Source organism: Corvus moneduloides, chromosome 5, assembly GCF_009650955.1.
Source record: "Corvus moneduloides isolate bCorMon1 chromosome 5, bCorMon1.pri, whole genome shotgun sequence".
Classification (NCBI taxonomy): Eukaryota; Metazoa; Chordata; class Aves; order Passeriformes; family Corvidae; genus Corvus; species Corvus moneduloides.
The window spans coordinates 22,345,056-22,369,002 of record NC_045480.1 but is presented as its reverse complement, the minus strand read 5'-3'; the positions used below and the strand labels follow the sequence as shown (position 1 = coordinate 22,369,002).

General features: G+C 36.1%; 1 protein-coding gene across 4 annotated transcripts in view; it reads left to right on the top strand.

Moving 5' to 3' along the window:
• The first annotated feature begins 5,625 nt into the window (after positions 1–5,625).
• The window catches only part of ARAP2 (ArfGAP with RhoGAP domain, ankyrin repeat and PH domain 2), a 125,001-nt gene continuing 106,679 nt past the window's right edge, over positions 5,626–23,947 (top strand). For 2 of the 4 annotated variants that reach the window (XM_032109510.1, XM_032109513.1), the window contains exons 1-4: positions 5,626–5,780; positions 11,470–12,504; positions 18,712–18,782; positions 19,724–19,803. In XM_032109510.1, the coding sequence (XP_031965401.1) occupies positions 11,588–12,504; positions 18,712–18,782; positions 19,724–19,803 (1,068 nt within the window). In that variant the 5' untranslated portion in view covers positions 5,626–5,780; positions 11,470–11,587. Of the gene's footprint in view, positions 5,781–5,977; positions 6,037–6,741; positions 6,808–11,469; positions 12,505–18,711; positions 18,783–19,723; positions 19,804–23,947 lie in introns of those variants that run through there. The other 2 variants (XM_032109511.1, XM_032109512.1) reach the window with 2 other exon arrangements.

Here is a 23,947-nt window from a genome sequence, read left to right as displayed (position 1 = left end):
AGTCCATTCTACAATTCTATGATTCTATGATAATATGTTTCATCAGACCTAAATAACAGTATGAAAGTGTATTTAACTATAGACAATTTCAACTGTGAATTTACTATGGAAATTTTTTCCTCTAGAAATAGTTCTGTGATGTCTATTATATTTCATTACTTTCCGTTACAAATTTGCTTAAGCAACAAGTAAAATGAAAGAGAGAAGGAAGTGCTTGAAATGGTGACCCTTAAATCTAATAGCATCTTTAAAGGTGTCAAATGTGGTTTCTGTTGAGTTTGAGTAAGCCAATGCTGTGGAGATAAAATCTTAATGATGTGTGATTCATTACAATTCAATGAACTGTGCAAAAGATAAATATGGGAAAAAATGTAGCACTTTGATGTGCAGGAAATTTCCTCAGAGGGATTTGTTTTCAAATAAGTTAAAGAATGCTCCATTAAGCTTCTCAAAGATGACAGGAAGCTATGTCAAGGTAACTAGATTCCCTAAATGAGAGCAACAGCAAAGAAATAAAAAAACCCTGAACATGCCACATGCTTTGAAGATGCATTTGTATTCAAAATCGACTTGAAAACCTTTAAATATAAATGAGAGACAGAAGTGCTAGAATGAGGTCCCACTTGGAACACAGGTACTCTGGAAAAAAGTATTAAAGCCACTAGATTTAGATTTTCTAGTGACAGATTTCTTGGAGAAACCCTAGTCAGCAACTAGAATGAGATATTGATGCCAGGTATTTTAAATTTTATCTTTTTTTTTTCTTGGTTAGATGCCTTTCATTTGCAGCAAGAGCTTAACTTCCTTGTATTGCTAGAATAAATTGTCTGCTTTCAATTCTAGGCTTGTGAATTCAATAAAGCAGTACTGCAGACAAAATTCTCAGCTTATCTGTAGGTTAAAACATGCACCAATCCTTAGGGAAGTGGGGGATCACCAACCCATAGGGCTGTATCCAGAGCTTTGGGTACAGGCCCAGGACAGGACTTGGAGTGCGTTAGTCCAGGCAAGTACCTGCCAGTATTGTGTGCTTCGGAAAAAAGGCAGCAGATAGAGCTTTCTTAACTTCCTGGAACCTCACGTTGTCCCAAATAATGTATTTTGAATTGCTATCTTTGCAGACTTGTGTTGAAAGTGAAGTTCCAGGTTTCTAATTCACTCATCACCACTACATGAGAGGTGCTAATTAGAGCAAATTTTACAAGTTTGTATTTGTTGGTTTACAAGTAGATTTATGACAATAAAGAGTGTGTCAATCTAATAACTTCTTGAGAGAATTTTGCATGTGCAGTTGAGTGCCATATGCAATATATAAGTCAAAAATTCATTCAGACAACTGTCACTGGAATTGGTAAAGGAAAGAAAAACATCAGTACATTGGAAAAGTAACTATTAAAAAGTACTCTGTGGGATCACTTTTATGCATTTGTTTCAAAAGTCATATATCAATATCAAAATAGCTAAAGGGACTACTTCATGAGTCCCTCAGTAGTTTTAACAAAACATAGACTGCATTAAAGTCAAACTTCTAGCCATTAAAGGAAGATGGTAAAACTGAATGTCATTGTGTTATCATACCTGTATAAAATTGCTTTAATAGCTTATAAAATGGTAGTCTAAAAGTCCATCATATGGTACAGGGAACCATCTTATGACGCTTCCTGGAAATCAAACTGACTATTAATTACATTAAAATATGGGGTATGGGTCAAACTGGCTTACAGGTTTGAGTAAAAATGGAGGTTGGTGTCTAGTATGACATACAAAAGTGACTGACTTGTAATACATTGAACAAGTGGCTGAGAGGAATCCCAAAGACACATAAACCGTTGATAGCAAATGCAAAAACTGAACTTAACTCTAGTGCTTATTATTAACGGCAGTCCTATCATTTTTCTGAAGTTTTGTATCATTTTGTCTTACCCTGATTGAAATATGTTACCTCATGACAGAACTCTTATGAAAACTGTAATGCGTTATTTAATTTCCAAGGTTAGTATTCCTGATATTTTATTAACAATAATATCAATGTTACACTATAACAATAATAGTGAGGCTCAAATCATAAAAGGCCTAGATATTTACGTGCTGGTTATTTGAAGTGTAGCTAACATTTCATTTCTTATGATGCTTCATAAGCTCCAAAATCTAAATATTTAACCTTCTCAACACCTTGAGGAGACTGGCAGATTAATTTTATTACCTCTTCTTTGAAGAGGAGTAAATGAGACTGAACCAACTGCAGAAGACCAAGTTCAGAACTTAGACCTTGCTTGGACTGTGTTCAATAAGAATATGTGGGTTGTTTGGTTTTTTTCCAGGAGAAAGTGAAATAATCTCATTAAAAGTCATAACTAAACTCAGGTCTGCTGTACATTTTTAGGTAGCTGACAAATTTCATGTAAATATCAGACCTACTTGTAAGACATCCATAAAGGAGGGAGTAGCAGTTGTTTCCCCGATTTTATCTTATCAATTGGCTGTTTGTGCAGCTGGTTTTGTAGTTCTTAAATAGAATAAATATACAGCAAATAGAACTGATCTATAGTTTAAAAAATATACATGTCTAAAAATTACAATATTTGAAATTTGGAAAATGTCTGACTAGTTTGAATCAGTTTCATTAGAAGCTCAATGAACAATGAGAAATGTGGCAAACATCTATTCTTACATATGGCAAACCACACAGTGTGGAAATCTGGGATATATTCATATCCTAAGGATTAGTTCCTGTACAGTTTGATGATATTATTCCATCTTTACTCAAACACAGACTTACAGGGTTATTCTTACTGACTGATGATAAAAAAAACCCAGGTCAATATCAATCACTGGAAAACAGGCTTTTTAAAGGGTTTTGTAATGATAAATATGAGCTGGAAGGTATTCTTAGCATGTTTACTATGAATGACCTTATATGGTTAAATGTATTTTAGAATACAAAAGCCCTAATGTCTTTCAGAGAATAGAGCAGAAGTCATGCAGCTCCTATTTATAATTAATTTATTGACTGAAATTTTGTCTTGCTCTACTAAAAAAACCTGCCTACCTAACACTTTTTCATGACAACAACATAGAAACTCAAAGGAAGAAGAAATTATCAGATAACAAAATCTCTGCAGCTTTCAGGCCTATCAGCAGATTTTTCAAAACTCAATCTTATCAACAAGTTATACTTTGCCTTATGTCATATCTGAATTACACCAAAATTAGTAAGATGCAATTTCCTGCTGGATTTTTGTAAGACTTTTTTTTTTACTGTAGTGTTAGAAAGCTGCCATTCCATGCTCATCAGAGAACTATACGCTGTAGATAAATTAGAGGCTGAGAGCTTTCTTAAAAGATGATATATTATGCCACTTGATTTCTAACAAAGAGTAAAACACCATATATTCAATTATACTACTTTATTTCTAACAAAGAATAAAACATCCTATGTGTTTGTGCGGTATTGATAATGTAATTTAGACATACACAAAAAGTCAAGAAAAGCCCCTAAACCCCTAAAAGCACAATGTGGCTTAAAATGATCTTGTGTATATTGCAATTTGTCTGGACATAATGCAAACAGAAAAAAGTAAGCACAACTGGCTATGTGTTTAATGCTTATTTCTCCCATTCCTCACCCTCTCCCAAAAAAAAACTCACTGAAAAAAAATTATCTCAGCTCTTGTGTTCCTGTATTGTGGTCAAGGAAACTGTGTAAGTACAACTCCTGAGACACAGTGTGTAAGTAAAACTCCTGAGACACAGTGTGTCAGGGTGCACTGTCATGTTGTGCTCTGAGGGAAGATACCACTGCTGCACAAGTATAAATGTGTTGAGGGCAATCTCTTTCAGTGAGCTCCAAGTGAGAGTCTGACACCCTTTTTTAAGGACGAATGCTGAGGGGACCATTATCTACAGTCTCTGCCACTGGTCCAGTGACATGGGCAAATCACATGGGTCCCTGGAAGAGGAAGAAAAGTGGGCTCTATGGAAAGACTTGAGAATTTCTTGACAGAGAAGAGAGAAGACCTCAAGGGTATTAATCAATGACCATACCCTTAGACTTGCAGGAAAAAGAAATTCTAGCCCACCACAAACTGCTAATTAACAGAATTTTTGCAGGGTGAGGTAAGCCTCGCAAAGGAGGCCAGTCTTTTGTTATTTACAGGGCCTGAATCTTTCAAATAGTTTAAGTTACTGTGGTTAAAATTCCTTGTCAAAGTCAGTATTCATTAGCATTCTTACTGTCCTGAAAGGAAGCTAGGCTTAGCTGGAAATGCTAGGCAAATCTGTGATCAGATGACTCTGTGAGTCATTAGGTTACAATTCAGAAAGGCTATGACACAAAAGGGTGTTAGTATACTTACCTCAATCACATCTGTGCACTCACTTGGTTTGGAAACTTATCAGCCCCTTTGCAAATAATTGGGAATGACAATCCCTTGTCTGAGATAGACTCTGAAAAAGCATTAATAAAAAGACAAGCAAGAACACAATGTATTTCTTTAGATATAAAGAAAAAAGGCAAATCCAAAAATTTGCTTGCATTATACAAGTTTAGGAGGTAAAATTAACTGCATTTTTTTGGTACACAGGTATTTTTGTAACTAATACTTAGAACTTGCAGCTAGATTTTCAGAAGTGCTTGGGCACTGGTAGAATTGGTGCTGTAATGCTGAACTGCAAACTTCTAGTCTGGAAGTTTTGACTCTAAGTTGGAGAGTGAAAAAAAGCTGTTTGCATTCAAAATTGTGATCCTGAAACCTCACTTTAGTACCATGGCACTGACAGTTTTTAACAGCCCTGCTACTAGTAAGGCTATTTAGTAAGTCTATTTTTAGTGTGTAGGAAGCAGTCTTAAAAAGAACCCAGGTTTACTTGCTCCTAAATTAGCACTTTAATAACTGGTGTCTTTTTCTCAGTATAGCTTTGCTTCTGTTTTGCTTCTGTAGAGTGAGTGGCAGACCTCAGACTTCAGCTGCAACACTGTAAGCTCTCTGAAACCTCCTTGGATTTAAAGAGAAAATATCGGCACTGACACTTCAAGAAGAAGATGTGTATGTCCACCAGTGGACAACATTAAAGTACTTTCAGTATCATTTCGTAGTAACAAAATGCTAGTTTCATCTGAGTGGCTGTTTTTCACCGTCATGGGCGAGCTCCAAGAATACGGGAATTCTTAGAAACTAGTGAAAGCTTAGTAACTTTAGGTTTTTTAAAGCAAGTGATCATAGCTGTATCACTACTGGCAGGCTGTCCTGCTTTCTCGCAGGTGGAGCGCTTGCCCTCAGCGTGGCTCCGCGTGGTGACAGAGGTGGCACCGGGACGCCCTTTGCCCACTGGCCTGGCAGCCTGGCGGGTTGGGGGGGGGACTCGCCGCCTGCCCAGCCCGGGCTGGGGAACACGGGACGCGTGAGAAGCGATGCGCTGGGGCACAGAGCACTCCGGAGCCGAAGCTTGCCTACGGGCTTCCCAGTGACTCCTCAGGAACTATGTGGCCCGGCCAGAACGCCCTGAGCCGCGGCGCGGAGGGCGGCGGGCGCTCCCGGCGCGCCCAGGTGCGGCCGCCTCCTGCAGCGGGGAGGGAGCTCCGCGGGCGCGGCCTGCCGGGGAGCAGCGCGGGGGTGGGGTGGGGTGTGCAGCCAGCCAGGCAGGAAGGAAGGAAAGAGAAAGCAAGCTAGAAAGTGAGAGAGCGGGGAGCCGGAGGGAGAACTGAAAACTGAAGCAATCTAAAGCCCCGCGCTTCGTTCCTCTGCCTCCCTGTCCCCGTCACCCGCTGGATTTTGCCAAAGGTAGGGCGGCCTCGGCGGGCGCGGCGTGTGCGGGGTTTCGGGCAGGGTCTGCCCGCCGGCTGCGCCCCGCGCGGGCCGCTCCCGGGCCGGGCCGCTCCCGGGGCGATGCTGCAGCTCCCGGTCCCGCCGGCAGCGAGCCCCGCGCTGCTGCTGCGCGCTGGCGTGAGAGCTGCCGGAGAGTGCACAGTGGTTTGGTGCGGGGCTTGCCCCAGATCTCCGACAGATACCGGAGATGGGATCGGACTAGGAATAGCAGGTAGGCAGGTAGGAAATAAGGCGAGTATTGCTCTCTGTTTTCTTTCTAGCTTCAACTGTTTTAACGATTTGTATGTAAATATCATGCTAAAGAACAGTGCTTTAGTATTGTGTATTTATTTACTCTATGAGTTGTTTTTGTGAACTCAGACATGAACAGACCTCATGTTAGATGCCATTATATACCTGGAAATTTTATCAGAAAACTTAAGTCAAAGAAGCTGTAGGATGTCCTGGATCGAGAATACGAAGTGAAGGGTACAGCACCCGAGTGTTGCCACAGCGACTTCCCAAAGTTCCAATTCCACCTTCAGTTTGCTTATTCATGCCATGTAGTTCCTTACTCCAGCGACTCTGCAAGTTGTTCCACTGGAATTTCTTGCAGTTTGAGGTTTGACTCCGAGGTAACGAAGGTTGCTGAACCTTTTTCTAGAAGGCAAGTGTTCTGAAATTAAAAAGAAAAAAAAAAGAGACAAACAGAGAAACATTTTGACAGAGGATGTGATTAAAGCTATTTTGTCATTATCCACTAGGTTGACCTGTGCTTAGTAACTTCCTTGTATTGGTAAAGGCAGCAGTTCTATCGCAATTGTTGCAATCAGTATATATATATTTTTTTTTCCCGTGCAGTCGATATGCTGATAGTATAATACAGGTTTTGGAAAAGATCTTTAATCTACAGTGATTTCTATGTTAATCTTGTCAGTTTGTATGGAGTCAATTACAATGCGAAGATGAAATTCACTACTTGCAGATTTCATTCTGCTCCACGGTAAGGCCTGTTGTACTGTTTTATTTTGGTGTGGTTGTTTTTGGTTTTTTGTTTTTTTTTTCTGGGTTTTTTTTTTTTTTTTTACATATTTATTAGGATCTTATTATCTAGTATGTGGTTTAGCAGAAGTTGGGAGCAAGCCTGAACTTGCTTGTGTTTGTTGAACTGATTGCTCACAGTGTGATTATCTTGCCATGTACATCTAAAGGTTTGACAGTTTCTTCAGGCTTGTATCTGTATTGATATTAAAAAGGGAAAAAACCCCCCTAGTCCTACTTGAGTGTTTCTGTGTTCACCTATAACCTACTGTTCAAACATTTCTTTATTGAAATTTGGATTGCTTGCTTCAACAAAGATTTGTCTATCTCCCAGTCAATTTTGTCTTCAAGAATTTTCAACTTGAAAGTCATAGAATGAAAGAATGTTAAAAGTAGTAGATACATCTCTTCAGAATGCTAGATGCCGGTGCTTACCCTGCATGTGAGGAAGGGTTCTGAGAGTTACAGTTGCCACTTTTCTTTGATGCTATTTAGCTGTCACTTTTAGTCAAAGAAAAGAACTATTAGGCCACTCTTAAGTTTTTTTGCCACTCCTTGTCTAAGTCCCTTCCATAAGATGGGAAAAGGAAGAAATCGACAATCAGTTTGTAAAGAAGTGTGAGAAATATCTTCTATGAAAGAAAGTTGGATGATCCCATAGAAAGCTTGGGATGTACGACACATTACAATTCATGCCCTGCTGAAACTTTTTTCGTAGAAGAAAAGCCCAAATGGTTTTCCTTGTATTGCTTTTTCTACATAGTAGTTTAGGTGTTTATCCCTATTTTGATAAAACTGAATGGTCAGGTGTCTTCCAAGAAGTTTAAGTTTTTTTGTTTTTTTGTATAACCATTATAGCATTTTCCTATTTTTTGTAACCATGTTGGGAATGATGACTTTTGTCTTGCTTACCCTATTTAGGAGAATATAATACTACAACAAGAATCAATTTTATTTAAGCAAGTTCAAATTCCCCTTGTGGTTTTTTTTGTTTCTTTGTTGGTTTTTGGGGGGGGGTTTTGCTATTTATTTCTATGTAGGAAAAATCTATTTTGCCTTGCTTCTGAGAGAAGATTTGTTTTGCGGAATGTATTCAACATTGTGCTCTAATGTTGTTTACTTAAATTTGTAGTGGTAGAAATATGGATGTGAAAGAGTATGAATGTATTTGTACAAATGTGTATATGCCATATATATGCACTATAATTCTAATGCCGTACATTCTTTAGGATTTATTATGACTTATTTTGCAATCAAAGCTAAGGAGGAGATTAAATTATTTTTAAAATTTATAATAACCATATAAAAACATTAATATATTGAATAAGGTGGTCCTTGAGTTCTGCATTTCTTTATACTTCTTGAGTTCAAACCTCATAAAACATTTTGAGAAGTGATTCCGTATTTATGTTCTAGCCTGCAAAACATTCACCAGTGTGTGTAGATTTGTTTAGCTGTTTGTTATGTTAATCTTTCTATAAGTGGTGAAACCAAACCAGTTGTCAGTATAACCCTTTGCTTAGATTCACAAAATAATATGTGATCTTACTGGTATTTAACCAGTTCCATAGCTAGGCCAGATCTAGGCATGTCTTCATAAATCTTGACGGATGCACTGACAGCTTCTGCCATAGACAACTACAGAAACAGAAAGTGGCTTGGGCGTTATCTTCCATCACTGTTGGCATTTTGTGGTCAAAATGTCTTCTCAGCAAGCAGTTCCTCCCTTCCTCTGCTACATGCTTTTTTCATAAAATACACAGCAAAGCATAATAATTCTTACAGATTTGGAAGCAAAGTTTGTTCTCTGCTAGGTAACCCTTTGCACTGGTGTGTGGTTTATACAAAGATGGCTTAGAATCCAAATAGCTGATAATACATGGCTATTTGAGTTCCTGAAGTGGCAACACTGGAGGTGTTCCAAAATAAGGTGTAGGCAAAGCTATTGCATGTAGAAAAAACAGTATTAAGATAGAGAAGAGAGAGTGTGCGGATATAAATGTATATGTTTATATAAAACAGGTATATATTTATTTATAAATATATAGCTAAAACTACTTTCCCAGGTGTATTTTTTGTTATTATGAAAAGTGGGGAGATTGAGAAGATAATACTGTCTGAAAATGAACACTAACACCTTAGGGAAAAAATAGCCAGATGCTACCATGAAACCCAGAACTGTCAAGGAAGGTGGAAATGGCTGAGATAACGAGCTGCAACTGCAACTTTAAAAGCCTTAGACTGATATGCTAAAATTGTAGGGGTTTTGTATACTTGAATATGTGTGTGGTTTGGTTGTTGTTTTTTTTGTTTGTTTGTCTGTTTGATTGTGGTTTTTATTTAATTATTTGGTACCTGAAAGACTATTTTCTGGCCCAAAGAGTACCTGATACTTTTTTCCTAGCAAGTAATTTCTGTACTAATTTTCATTTCATTCTGTACTCAGAATCTGTGAATATATCTTCAGCTTGTTAAGAGACTGTGTGTTTACATTTACATTTTCCTGGGTTTAGAGATGGGTGGAGGCCATACTGTTGAATTTTATCCTTTATGACTAGAAGCTGCTGTGAAAATTTTGAGGAAAGGCTGAGTTTTCAAATTTTTAAAGGAATGATGAGAGTTTATGCAAATTGGGATGGGACAAACGTAAATACAAACCTGGATTGTTAATCAGTTTAGAGCAATCCAAGGCTTTTTGAATTTAAATGACTTGGGAATCTTTAATTGAGGGTTAACTCCATAATAAAGTTAATCTCTTGAGAGTTTGATATCTGATTGACCTATAGAGTCCTCTCTCTAAAAGGTTTTAATTGTATCAATTTAATATTCAAGATAATAAATCAGTTCTCAGACTTGTGGGTAGGGTTCAAAGCTGATAAAAATATTTACACAAAAATGAAGTTAGAGACTAGAGAGAATCCAATGACATTTTAAATAATGGAGCATTTATAGTAAATATACTATGTTGATTTTCACATCTTCCAGAAAAATGTAGGTTTGCTCATCTCCTTTTTTCCTTATTATTATGTCACATACATGTTTATGTAGTGTAAGTATGAAGAGTCTAGTTTTTTCCTTGGTTTTGCTTACCACTTTATGAAAGTGTGGGAGTAATTAAGATATTTATAAAATTTTGCAAGAAAAGACTTCTAGAGATTGAGATAGTTATTTAATAATCTATTTCATAATCATAATAAAGTACAATCACCAATAGCAGTGGTAACAGTTATGCTTCAGCAGTACATTAGTTTAAATTTAGATTTATCTGTATGTGGCTTTGGGTAATGAGGAGGGGCATAAAGATTTCTCTCTCCATTTATTTACTTCTACCTTTCTGAATAATGACTTAGATATTCAAAAGACATTGGAGGAATCTTAGAGGAAGAGGGTTTATTCTTTATATAGGAATTGATATAGTAAAAATGTAGTCAATCTTTTAAGCTTCAATTCTAGATCATAAGTACTGCATTTTTTGCCAGAAAATACTTTGAAGAATTAGGTATCAATGCCTACTACCATGGATAAATTCTGGGCGTAAGATTTCTCCTCTTTCTGATTGCTACTTAAGTCTTAATGCTCTTCCACTGAAGCTGCTCTTTCTTTTCCAGGCTGCTTAAGGCTAGTACCTGCATGCCAGGACAGCTGCTACAGTCAGCAGGTTTCCCTAAGGCCAAATTGCTCTTTATACAGAAAGAGAGAGGTGAAAAAACCTGTTGAGTGTTGCTGATCTTAAACCTTCTTTGAAGAAATATGATTTCAGGTTCTTCCAAACAGCTTCACAACAGTAGTATCTGGATTTTGTAAATTGTGAATTTAGATATGGCCGTGAGAGAAAGAATAACTCAAATAGATGGAATCTGGAGAGTGTAAGAGCTGAGTTGGAAGATACTAAGGAAAAACTCATGGACAGCCAGAACTTAAACTATGGGGTCATGCCTCTGCTGTTTTTGGTCAAGGGAAAAATGCTTCCTTGTCAGAGTTGAGATGCTGGTGGTTACCTGTTTCGTGTTCCTGCATGACAGTTTGTTTGAGGGGCTGGATCTACTGTTGCAAGCCCATTTTATTGACAATAGTACTTGTTCAGTTGGATTCTCAGTTGGAGAGGGCTTGAATGCACTGTTCACATAGAATGCTCTAGACATTATTAGTCATTATTCCTTTGTTCCATTGCAAGTGTGTTTCTATGCTAAAAGGATTTTGAGATAAGGTAAGGGAGTAGAAGCCGTGTTCTATAGTTAATTGGTGCTAGTGTGGAAATAGGAAAGCTTTAGGTTCCAGTTGTGGTCTTGGATAACTCTTTCTCTCCCTGATATCCAAGTACTGTGTAATAAGAGTGTGTGTGTAGATAAGTGGTTCATCTCTTCACTGTTCATCTTAATGTTTAACTACTAGGAGTATGTGTTTTAAGTCTGTATTACTTGTACTGAGACATTGATTTTGCTATTTTCTTGATATAGGCTAAGATAAAAGGGCGGGTTTACCCTTGTTGAAATTTTCATATACAAACAATTTAAAAATATTACTATTCAGGTGACAGGGAGTCTTTCACAATTTTATTCAACATAATTGTGAGGTTCAGGTAAGAATTTTTTTAATGTCCTTTTTATTTTCCATATGTTTGCAGTCTTTAAAAAAAATTGGTTTGAACTGAAGAAACTTGAAGAGGTGTCGTGAGGAAACGGATACTTTCTGCTGGCTGGTGGACACCAAATTTAAGAGAGTTTTCTTTCTAGTGAACATGCATGCAACCTGACTATTTCTACATGACTGTGTGGGGCAATATACGGAATGAAGTCATGTCATCCACAGGCAATGGCACTGATATTGAAGAATTTTTGGTCAACATTAACCTTGCACAGTATCTTCCTAACTTTAAAAAATATGGCTATAACATTGTGACAGATTGCATGGGAATAAATAACAGTGTGCTTCAGCAAATGGGAGTGTTGCCTACAGGGCATCGCAGAAGGATTCTTAACCAGTTAGACAGTCTTTTGAAAATTGAAGGAAATTCTCTTTTCTGTGAAAATCTAAAATTCAAAGACTTGAAAGGCTTAGAAGAGAAGCAATATTCATCCTCAGATCAGGAGTCTCCTGTAAGCAATTCAAACGTAGATGGGACTGGCATGATACCTGCAACACCATCAGAAGAACTTCTTAAAAAATCTTATGTTGATAAGGAAAAGTTTGAACTTGCAGAGCAAAACTCAATGGAGGCTAATGATGATAGTTTTACAAATTTGGATTTTTCCCGTGTATACCAGAATTCAGACAGCATACTAAAAGCTGTCAGTCAAAGTAGAAGTGTCAAGATGAATACTCAGCCGGATGCATCACTGACAGAAGCTGCTGCATACCAAGCTGATGAGCACATGACTGGGTCTTTGGTGTTTCGTGATCCTCCTTCATTTGTTCGTACATGCGAGACAAAATGCAAGGAAAACAAACATCAGAGGTTTGCAGATCAGGGTGATTTATCTGATAGTAAGCCAGATTCTCCATTCTATAAGTTTAAAGGAGAAATGATAGACAATGACTTATATGATTCCTGTTCTCTAAACTGCATGAAAGTATTTCCAAGAGCAAGCCGATCTTTTATCTTAAGGCATCGACCTGTACCAGAAATTCCCGAATCAAGTAAAGTTCAAGCTTCATCAAGGTAATTGCTGCTCATTACTAATGAGAATTACTGTCATGGTAGAACTTATGGTTTGGGGTTTTTTGATTTTTTTTTTAAAATTTTTTTCATGTCTTTATTTTTTTGTGTGGATTTTTTTTAGTATGCGGTGTAAATACACTGGATCTGATATGAATGTTGCCAAGTTAATTGAAGAAGAATTAAGCTTCAATGTAATTTAAAAGCAAAAATGAGAGTATAAAGGGAAATTTTAGAACAGTGTGTCCTTATAGCCTCCCCAATTTTCTCTGCATCTACATATTAACAAAGAAAGGAATCTTTATTGCTTTAGCTATAACTGTTAAAAACAAGTATATAAAGCATAAGCAAGAACTTTCTTCAAGATGGCTTTTGGGTTAATTTCTGAACTAGTAGTCATGTAATGTTAACTTTGGAGAGTGAAGGCAACCATTTTCTCATGTGTCAGCTTTTTCTGGTGGTCTCACAACAACAAAACCTTAGTTTTTTATGATATTTGTAGTATAAAAATATTTTTGAGACATTCCAGCAGGGGAAAACAGCAGTGGAAAAGGAAGAAAAAAAGAGGATAGATGTGGAAGGTTTTCAGAGTTTATGGACTCTTTGAATTTTTTTCAAAATGTTCAAGCAATGTGACTGTGTGTTTTTCTTCCTTCAAAATGGTTGAGTTCATAATTTGAATCCACAAATTACTTAGTGGCACTTATTTTCTTGAATAAGCATTAGTTGTTGTAGCTTGTCTTGGAAAAATGTGATAGAATGTTGAGGAAAATATCTGCTGTTGGGATTTAATTCTAGACCTATCTTACTAAAGGTGTAATTGTTTGAGTGTTAAAAATAATCGGCACTGAATATGTATTCAATCACAATACAGTATTACTGTAAGGCTATAAGCGAAAAATATCTCCACACAGGTTAATTTGTAATATTTTTGGATCTATTAAGTAAAGTTTTAGTTGTCATGCTGGCTAGCTGTCTTAAACAGAAGAAAAATTAATGCGAAGGCATATGCAAAGTTTTGTTGGTGTAGCCATATCCAATTAGGTTGCACTTATTTTATTTTTTTTAAATTTTTTTGAACCACAAGCTATGCCTGGAAGGGACATGTCTAAGAATGCTTTGTATTTATCTTGGGTTTTTCATCTGCGTATCTCAGCAGTTAGAAACATCATCGAGTTTATACATGCTCTAAATGCAGGGGTTTCCCAGCATTTATAAGTTTTTTTTGGTTACTGAAAGAAGTCAAAATTAATCTTGTAATACAATTGTTTGAACTGGTGGAGAGGCAAAGATTCTTTGCAACAATCAGAGATTTTTTTGTGTGACTTAAAAACTGCTTCATTTATGTCTTCTAAATGACAAAAAAATTGTGCTCACTGAGTGATTATCCCTACTTCATTTAATAGAACTATTCATGCTGAGACAAAATGGGATTCTTAGCCTAAAAGATGATAATAACTACATACTAAAAGAGTATACTCTCACTGTCTTTTGAGGAACAATCATCCAGTTGAGAGAATATGCTGTATTTGTAATCTTCCCACCATTGGAGTAAATCCTCCAAGTCCCAGTCTGTTAGTGATTGATATGTGACCGGGTCACTAACTTCATTGCCCACCGTTTTGATTTGTGAGCTCCAGCTTCTTTTCTTGGTCTTTATGCTTCAGTTATAGCAATATGGAAATCCTGAGGGACCAGTCTGTCTGTGGAAGATTGAGGCCAAACAAGAACTTCACAGCAGAACTTAACCTTCACAGAAACATTCTTCATAACCTTTCTGACAACTTTTTATAGGGACAGAGAACTCATTCAGAACTTTAAAATGGCATCATGCAAACATCTTTAACCTCAGGAAAGACTGTGTCTTTTTTACAGAATTGCACAGACAAAAAGCCTCAACTGACAGATTGAGGCCTTATTGACAGATGCTGGTTTCATCCTTATTACATTGTATAAAGGCTGTTTCACAGAGGCAGAGAAATCCTGCTGAAATCTTCTGGGAAACTCAGCATTTCCTTCTAGTCATTCATGGATATTAGTCATTAAATTTTTATGCAAGGAATACTTTTCTCATCACCTTCTATGTGCCTTTAGCACAAAAAGTTTGTACAAGGTCTTCTTGTTCCCCATGGTAGGACTATGACCGTGTCATTTTTTATTGCTAATAATGCAATTACCTCTCTTGCAATTTAACTGCTTCCCTGTGCCTCACTTTTGCTCCTGGCTCTTGCCTGTAACAAAGCATGTTGGCAGCTGGAAAGACACCATAGCATTTTAGAAGTTGAAAATACTTTGGGTTTTTTTCTTTTTTGAATTATGGCACTACAGTGTGGTATTACTGTAGTATTGGGGGGTGCAGAATTAAAAAAAAAAAAAAAAAGTGACAATTACACAATGTTCTTAATAGTGGTGTTATTGTGCAGATTTTAATACTGGTTTTTGTTGCTAGGTATTGGTGTGTAGTTATGCTAGGTTATTTTCAGCTAGACTTTTCCTTATCATATCATTATGAGCTCTGTGTTGTTAGAGAATTGGTGAAGATCGGTCAAAAGGTGTTTAAAACCACAAAATGAAAAATTGAAGATTTTTGTAAGACAAAATAGTGAAAGCATTGCAAGGGATGGAACTAACCACTAATGTGTCTTTAGGACAAGATTAAAGATAATTAGTTTTGAAATAGTTTTAGAGGCCTTTGGATACTTTGGATCATGTCATCTAGCAGTCACTCTTCTGTAAAATAGTTACCATTGCATCATTCTGAGAAGCAATCTGTTCAAACCAAAAGCTGAAGCACATTTATAACACGGTAGACCTGATTTTGATACAGAGTAATATGCAGACAGAAATTTCAGACTGATGAATTCTATATTCTCTTACATTTTTTCATGTCCCCCATCTTTGTTATTTGTGTTGTGCATAGTGGGGTTGTTCTGATTCTTTATTATGAGAAATAAGAAAAAACAGACCAAAATTCTGGACAACATCCTGCATATGGGGGGAAAATATAAATTAGTAAAATAGGAAATTGTACTTGGCCTGAGCAGGCATCATTTGTTTTCTGTGGTTGGCAGATCCTGTAGTTGGAATTTCTTGCTTGGAGCTGATATCCTTTGGACTCCATTTCTTAACATACAAGTGGTCAAGATTGCTAATGAGGTGCCAAGCTGGTGTTGCTGTGTATCTCTACTGTGTTCTGCCACACAAAATAAATTTTTTAGAAGAGAGAAGCTGCTCCCTCTCTTTTCCTGTGGTAAAATATCAACATCAATTTACCTCTGCTAGCAGTCTATGAACCTCAAAGCTTTAACACAGCATGCTAGAGAAGTTCTGATGTGTTTGCATTATATGGGAGGGTTAGGTCTTGAGACGTATAGAAAAGAAAACATGTCTTGAATGAGTTTGAAAACAAAAGCTTCTTTCATTTAAAACACTCAGCAGAAGAATGCCAGTAAAGACTTTGAAGCACTGACTGCTTGCATTGACCTCCTTCCGTCCCTTTATTTGCAAGGTGACAGGAGTATGTTGAATAAACCAGGTCGGTGCAAATTTTTAGCTTTCCAGCCTCTCAGCATTTAGCAAGACCAGTAACTGCCTCATCACATCCTTCCATCCTGTTTGTGCATAATAAAGGGCGCTAGAGAAGTGTATGCAGCCTGAGCTGCATCCGGTACCTCTTAATATATGAAAATAAGGAGTCTTAATTGCCACAGTTGTAACTAAGTCAAAATTGAATAATAATTGAAATTATTATTGTATCTATGAAAATTTGGCGCACTATGTGATTGGCAGCCTGCTTGCACTAACCTTCCATTAAAGAGCAAAATAAAGAGTATCATCAATCTTCTTTGTGGTACTCAAATGTGAATGGAAAAAATTCAAGAGGAGTATTCACTTTTTGAAATGGCTAAGAAAAAGTCATAGATTGATATAAGATTTGTTTTCAATTTTTTTCCTCCAAAAGACATCTTCAGTATTTTTCTCTCCTTTAATCCAGATATTTAATTTGTACAATAACTAGCTTACTATTCTATTAAGCATTGAGAAATTATTAGCATCTTATAGCTTGCACTGTAGGTTTTTTATGACACATAATCTTTTAAGCAGATATTCAAAGTAAGCTCATTTCATGTATTTTATATCTTGAGGTAGTTTGTAATTAACATAAATTAGAAATTTGTTTTCCAAAAATGACAGATAGGTTGTATTTTTGAATGCTGGGAAAAAAGACTATAGTTTGCTTATTAGCAGGATTTTGTGCTGTGTATACATAAACGTAGGTGCATGATCAAAAAGAATACACAAGTCCTGAAAAGTATATGGATTTTTAAAAAAATGTGGGTTTTTTGTTGTTGTTTTCTTTTTGTTGTTGTTGATTTGTTTTGTTTGGTTTTTGATTTTGTTTTTAAGCTGACTTGTTATTTTTCATTTCCTGGTGAAACTATCCATCCACCCTAAAACTAAGCAAAAGACTCACTCTTTTACATAAGGAAAACCCCATAATTTTGAAAGCTCTTCCAGTCAAAGCTGTTTATCTGTAACTCTTAATTTAGTTTAATGCTGCTAATACCCTTTAAAAGATACCGACCTGACAACAAAAAATCTGATCTGTGTTGAAATACATTAGGTTAGGTTTTGGGGTTTTTTTTAAGCATACCGAGTTCTTTAAAATTAGGTTAGTACAAGCACAGGAAGTTAGTTTGCTAATGGAGCTTCAAAAGGTGTAACTACATCAATTTTAGTAAAATGTACGATGAAACACAGATTTTTAAGGTATTTGCTGTGTATTTATTGTAATTATGACTCAGGAGAGTAAGCAATTATGTATAGGAACTAGGCCATAATCCTGCCCAGAATACTCACCCTGTGTTTTCTAAAACCAAGATTTTATAAAGTGGTCATTGGGGAACTGATTTTATGTAACCTGGAAAACATTTGAAATGTCAAATAACTTTATAATGTGTGGCTTCTATCTGAATTTAATCTAACAAATTTTTTTAGGCAGATTTAGGTATAGAATAAAAATTATGTAAAATAGTAGTTCGTGAAGCCTGCCTTCTGTCACAAGGAAACATCATTTTGTAGTAAGGATTAATTCAAGTTGGACTTCATGGCACAGTAGGTCTAGAGTTTTAAAAGTAGCTTATCTTAAAATAATACAATTTCTCAATATGTTAAGTGGGGAGACAGAAGTTAGGAGATTGATATTTTTAGAAGAAGACAATTGCCTTTGGCTTCAAAGGATGGAGGACCTACAAACTGTCAGGAAAACTGATAAGGAACTTACATGGCATTTATCAGACACAGACAATATTCTATAAGGATACACGAGAGCCTTTAGTACTCTTATTTTAAGCAGAGAAAATGAAATTAAGAGGAAAAATTGCTAATTATGTTAATGGAGGAATTCAGAGATTGACTGAAAAGACCTCTAATACAGACTGCTGGACTAGTGAAGGTGGGTTGGAAATTTTCTGATTCACACATTTTTCTTCCTATGTTCATATTATAAAGCAATCTTGGCCTGAAATATTAATGATAGCAATAGCATTGCACTGTACTTGAAATTACTGAAATAGGTGGGGCCAGCACAACACCACTAATAAGATAAATAAAATAATAAAACAACCTGCTGTGCATGGAGATGCATTCTTACCCATGTATAAAATGTGTAGGGGTAGTCACAGGCTATTGCAATGCAATGTCACTTACCTCTTGGTTTTAAAACTTTGTGGGGGGAAATAATTCACCTTAGGAAATCAAACTTTTCAGCAATTTTTTTTCAGTGGTTGGGAGCATGTTTTGGTTCGATTCTCAGGCCCCTTATGAGTTTAATGTTAAAGTAGATTTTCATAGTACATCCTTCTTAAAATATAGTCATTGGTAATCATTGTGAAGGAGAAGGGAAGGAAAAGGTTGGGGAAAACTCTGGGATCTCCATTCTTCAAACAATTTAATCTAAATGTTTTGTAAGGTCAATTCAGAACAAAGCAAAACCCCAAATTTGGGATCAGAGAAGTATTCAGTGTCATAAGGGGAGGAAAACATATTGTTGTGTGACTTTTTAAAATAAATCAGAAAATTTCCCAAGCTTAAAATCTGTTGTTTCTGTATTTGTACATAATTTTAATTGTTTAACTGTATGAGATGGTTTTGCTTATTTTCTGGGAAATTTCAATTAATGTTTTCATTCTGTGCTTTGTTTTGTTCAAGTTCCCTTCAGAGAAGAAGAAATGTGGACCTTGTAAATATTTCTTGCACTGGGAGGCAAATTACACAAAACAGTGAGTTAAGCATGCTGATATTTGCATCTTGAATATTAAGTAAAGAGAAAACTTGGACCAGTTGTCTAAAATAAGTATTACTTACATATTTTAAGAAATATTGGGCATCTTAAAGGTCTAGAAGAATTGATCTATATGATAGCAGAGCATTTAATAACTTCTGCATTTTTACTTAGTTTTTGATTATGACCAAATAAAGTAAAAATTAGAAAATCTAGTCTTTAAGCTGCATTTATTTCAATATACTTTTTTTAGACTAGTGTTTTAAGTTTCTAAGATTAGATCCAGATTTTTTTAAACAGAGTTAACTTCTTATTGAAAGATATAGGGAGTATATTCCTGACTAATGCTGCTTAATTTGTTTGTAAGTGCTCATAGCTCCAGGAAATAACAGGAAATTAATTGTATTAAATAGTTTACTGAAGCATTTAGAAGTCTTGTGCAGTCAGCTGTAAAGTTCTTTCATACTCAGAAAATATGTCTTGTTTGAAGTTATGTATATGTATTTCAAGCAAATACTCAGTGACAAAATGAAGATTGTGCACAAAAGAGTTGTGTGGTGGTTTATTTTTGACAGTTTTTTTAAAGTCAGAATAAAGAACACTTTGGAGCTATTGCTTCTTAGACTAGACAACTACAGGTTTTTTTATTTTAATGATGCACAGTAGAAAAGAAGAAAATGCCTTTGTGCAAGTTATATTCAAATTACATAATAATAGTGATAATGTCTGTGGTGAAAAGAAAGTATCTGGAATTCACTTAGAAATGGGACATTGTTTATTGTTCCTCATAAGTTTTTTTTGAGAAGAACAGAGAAATTAGAAGCTAAAAAATCTGTGTCCCTGGTTGATTTTATTGACTTTAGCAGAGCATTTGTGACTCACAGTAGAGCACTGTGTGACTCTATTTATTTATTTATTTATTTATTTATTTGCTTTAAGATACTTTCATGGAAGAGAAGCCACCCATTATCTCTCCATATGGGGAAACCTTTATTTGTGACAACGCTAAAGATGCTAAAGTAAGTTGAGAAACCTGAATGTATATAGGCTGTCTTCACTTTAATCTTCATGCTAGGTATTCCATACTGCCCTTAATTTTTTTTTTCCTGTGTTTTTTTTTAGTTGCCAGTGCTCTTTCTGTCTTTTTAGGTATATGCAAAGGGTTTATGACATAAACATAGGATGACTAATGACTTTTGTTAATCTCAAGAGACACTTTGTATGTTCAATAGTAGTAGGAAACTGTGGTGTGTGTGTGTTGTTTTTTTCTTCTTTTCTATTATTTTTTTACACCAACATAGGACAGATGACCAACTTCTTTTTTTTTTTTCTTTTAGTCCCAATGCCCAAAGCTGCCATATTTATGCTCTCAGGTACAATCCTTTGTGCACAATTGAGGTTAAGCTGTTGAAATTTGAGACTTAGAATCTACTAAGAAGGGTAAAAGTGGCTTTTTTCTCATCTGAGAATTGCAGATCAAGACTGGGCGTCTCTACACAGACTTTTGCATATCCTGTGAAAGCAGCTTGCACGTTAGCTTAGGTGATATGATGGTCACATTTGACCACACCCTTTTTCAATTCGTATGTGTGACAGTTCTCAGGACATTTTAGTTCTTGCATGGTATTTTTCATGCATCTCCTAAAATTCCTGTATACCCAGAAAGTCACTTTTCTTTTAGGATTCTCTGAAGTGATCGTTTTTGTGGAGGTCAGTAGTTGATGGTGTGAATGCCACAGATGACATGTGGACAGACTTCTGAATCCTGTGGAGGGAGATATAGGAGGTAAATTAGCTTAGTGAGGCATCTGCCAAATGCCATGAATTTCCAGCTCCTGCTTCTGTCTCAGCAGGATGCAGACCAGAAATTGTTGATTCTGGGATTACTTACACTTTTTCCAGCCAGTCCTGAGCCACAGAATTAAAGATAACAGAAAATTATTTTATTCTGGTCTTCACTCTAATGTTTAATTTTTAAACTATTGTAAACTATTGACTAAAATAAAAACTACTCAAATGGATGTCTAGGGTTTCTTTCTCCCATTCCAGTTCCTTAAGAATTGATCAATAAAAGTAAATGGTTCAAATTTCATCTTCTAATGAGAGTAGTTTTATAGGAATAAAAGTAATCTCTTTTTGATGCATACTTTCTTTTGGAAGTATACTATGCTTTTTGTTGTTGGCTTTTTAACACAGTACACATAAAATCATGCCTTGTCTTTCCTTCTTTTTATGTGCACACAAAGCTGACTTTTGAGTGTTCATTTTCTTTCCTTGCATGCAATTCTTGTCTGTGCTAGTTATTGTTGTCTGCGCTAGTTATCGTTGTCTGCACCAATGTCTTCAAAAATTCAAAATGTAACTTCTTTGTAATTATTTCAGTGGTTTTAGCTGATTTTCTAGGAAAAGTTTCCTAGCCCTCTTGTTACTTCTTAGCATTATTCTGTACATTTCATTGAAATGGTTGTTTATGAGAAAGCATACCCAGAGAGGTTGTCAGTACTCTTTTCTTATCTTACAAAGGCACCAAGTGCAAAAATACCATGCTGTTAAACTGGAATAACTGCTTGAAACGAAATTGCTATTCCTGCTGGTTGTAGAATCATGATTAATGCAGTATATTAGAACATCCTTTACCTGGTCTGAAGATTTGGATTTTAATATCACTTTCATATATGTGAACAGTTTCTTGCATTATGTTTATCACATGCCTTTTGGAAACTTCATAGCCAATTTTAGTTCCACTAGCACTTAATTACGGACAAAGGTCATAAAGAAGAGCTGTAAAACAAACATCCTGAGATACATTTCACTTTCAGATTTTTTTCAGCAGAAGCAAGTATTATAGGAACAAATAAGAATATTTAGATAACTCTGTAAAGTGTATGAGATCTTAGAGTTTGTTGCTGCTGCTTCATGTTAAGTACAAGAGTATAGTTTGTCTATATAAAATGAAAGGTCAAGTTGTTATACTTACTGACTGAAATTTGTTCTAAGGGCTTGTAAGTTGGCCATCACCCTTCTTTCTGTTTCACTGGTGTAAAGAAAAGGCTTCTGTAGGCTTTTATGAAGGGAGTGCCTGTAGAAATAGGTAATGAGTCAGTACAGACTGGAAATAAGTGAGCATGAGAGAACAGGGGAATGAAGGTTGTAAAGAAAAGATGCCTTTGATTTGGATCAGGAAGAAATACAAGTAGAAAGAGAAACCTCTGAAGGGCAACCTGAAGAAGGAACTGGCTTTTAAAATACTGATTTAAAAATAACACAAAAATCCAAGTGTTTTAGCGCCATTTTATTGTCGTGTCTAACTAAAAGAGTCAAGTATATTAGAATTCCTTCAGAGGAAAACTGAATTCTAATGAGTTTAGGCCTCACAGGTGAAATACTGGCTTTATTTCTTGCTGTAGACAGACTTAATTAAATGTGCATACTGAGCTCAGTAAACTGTGTGAGCTCCTGAGCATTGGGATAGTGTGGAAGGCTGGCCAGACTGCAAATCTGACCACTTTTAACATAATATTTTAAAAGGAGGAGTTTATCTTTATGGACCTGCTACAAAGTTGTATTGCCAGATCATGATTCAAGAATCAACCTGAGACCTGTGTGATATTAGCTTTAATAGGAGACTAAGGTGGCATCTCCTGAGGAAGATGCCTCTCCTCAATGGCATTGGATCTTCCTTTAGTGTAGGCTCAGTCCTGATACTCTTCATGCAGTCTGTGTTTTAGCTTTCAGGCTTCCTGTCTTGCTGTTGAAATCAGGAAGACTACCTGTTAGAGAAAGCTAAAATTAGAAGTGTATCTGAATTACTTCCTGGTCAAAAGTAGAGGGTTTTTATACAGGCCTGAGAGTAGGCAGTTCCATTTGTCTGGCATCCAGAAGCCATATTTCTTCCGTAAGGAGAGGTGCTTCCTATGCATAAGAACAGTACATGTATAGAAGAAATACTTCTCTCTATAAATGTGTTTACATGAAAAATGCTGCTGCCTTTGTGTAGTACCTCAGAGACTTGCAGGAGGTGGGAATTTTGTCTTGTCTTGAGCCTGAGCATCTTGCAGGGTATTTCTGTAAACAGGACAGAGCAAATGCTTGGGATTTAATTTGTTTGAAATACATGTTTGTGAGCAAATAGAGCTTCCTTTGCCCACAACCTTTCTTCATTTGTGGACTTCTACATTTTAAAATCTACTGATAATAGAAATGCATTTCTTAGTTACTTCTTGGAAGTTATCTGGCTCTCTGAATTCACTTAAGTGCTGAAGATTATGGAATGAGCACAAGCAGGACATCAAACTGTTATTGTAGTGGTTCATCACAGGAAGGAAGAAGTAATACTGTGTAGCTTCAGTGGGTATGGTTTGCAATTGTATCCTGATAAGCAAATAAACATAAAGGATACTGACTGTTTTTACTCTGAAGATGTTTCATGCACCATGATATTAGCCTCTTGACTGTTGTGTAAGTATGACCATCTCCCTTTCTTTTGTGAGACTCCAGGCAATCCAAGTATTTGATAAGCAATGGATAGATTGCTTTTGAGTTTTCTATTTAATTTGTTTACAAGGTATATTGATACTTTTTGGTTGTTTTTTTTGTAGGGTTTGGCTGGCTGGTTTTATTAGTGTGGGGGGTTTTTGTATTGTTTTGGGTTTTTGTTTGGTTTTTTTTTTTTTTAAAGCCTTTGGTGCTACAGCATAGTACTGTGATGTGTGGGTGGTAATGTTTTGGTGGGTTTTTATTTTTATAATGGATCTGATTGCCAGAGGAAGACAGACAGATCACCTAGATTTATCCTAGCATCAGACTGTGATTTCTACATTTGTGCTGCACATTTCCTCTGCTTTGGACTATGTCCTTCTTTTTAGCCTTGCCTTTTCATGTTGCCAGGGTACAATCCTCAAGTACAAGATTAGGTGCTGCTACTAAGAAAACAAATCACAATGTTGTGAAAGCTTATCCACTTTGTTTCTGCCATTGTTCAGCTTTGTTACATACACATAAAAGCTTAAATGAGTAAATTAAAATGCTTCTATCAGAAAACATGAAGATGTTAATTTTAGGGGTCTTTTTAAAGGAAGAAAGACATATTGAGAATAGTACTGCAATAGATTGTCAGATTAAGTTTAGGAAGTGTGAAATGTAATGTTCACAAGCAGTGTTAAC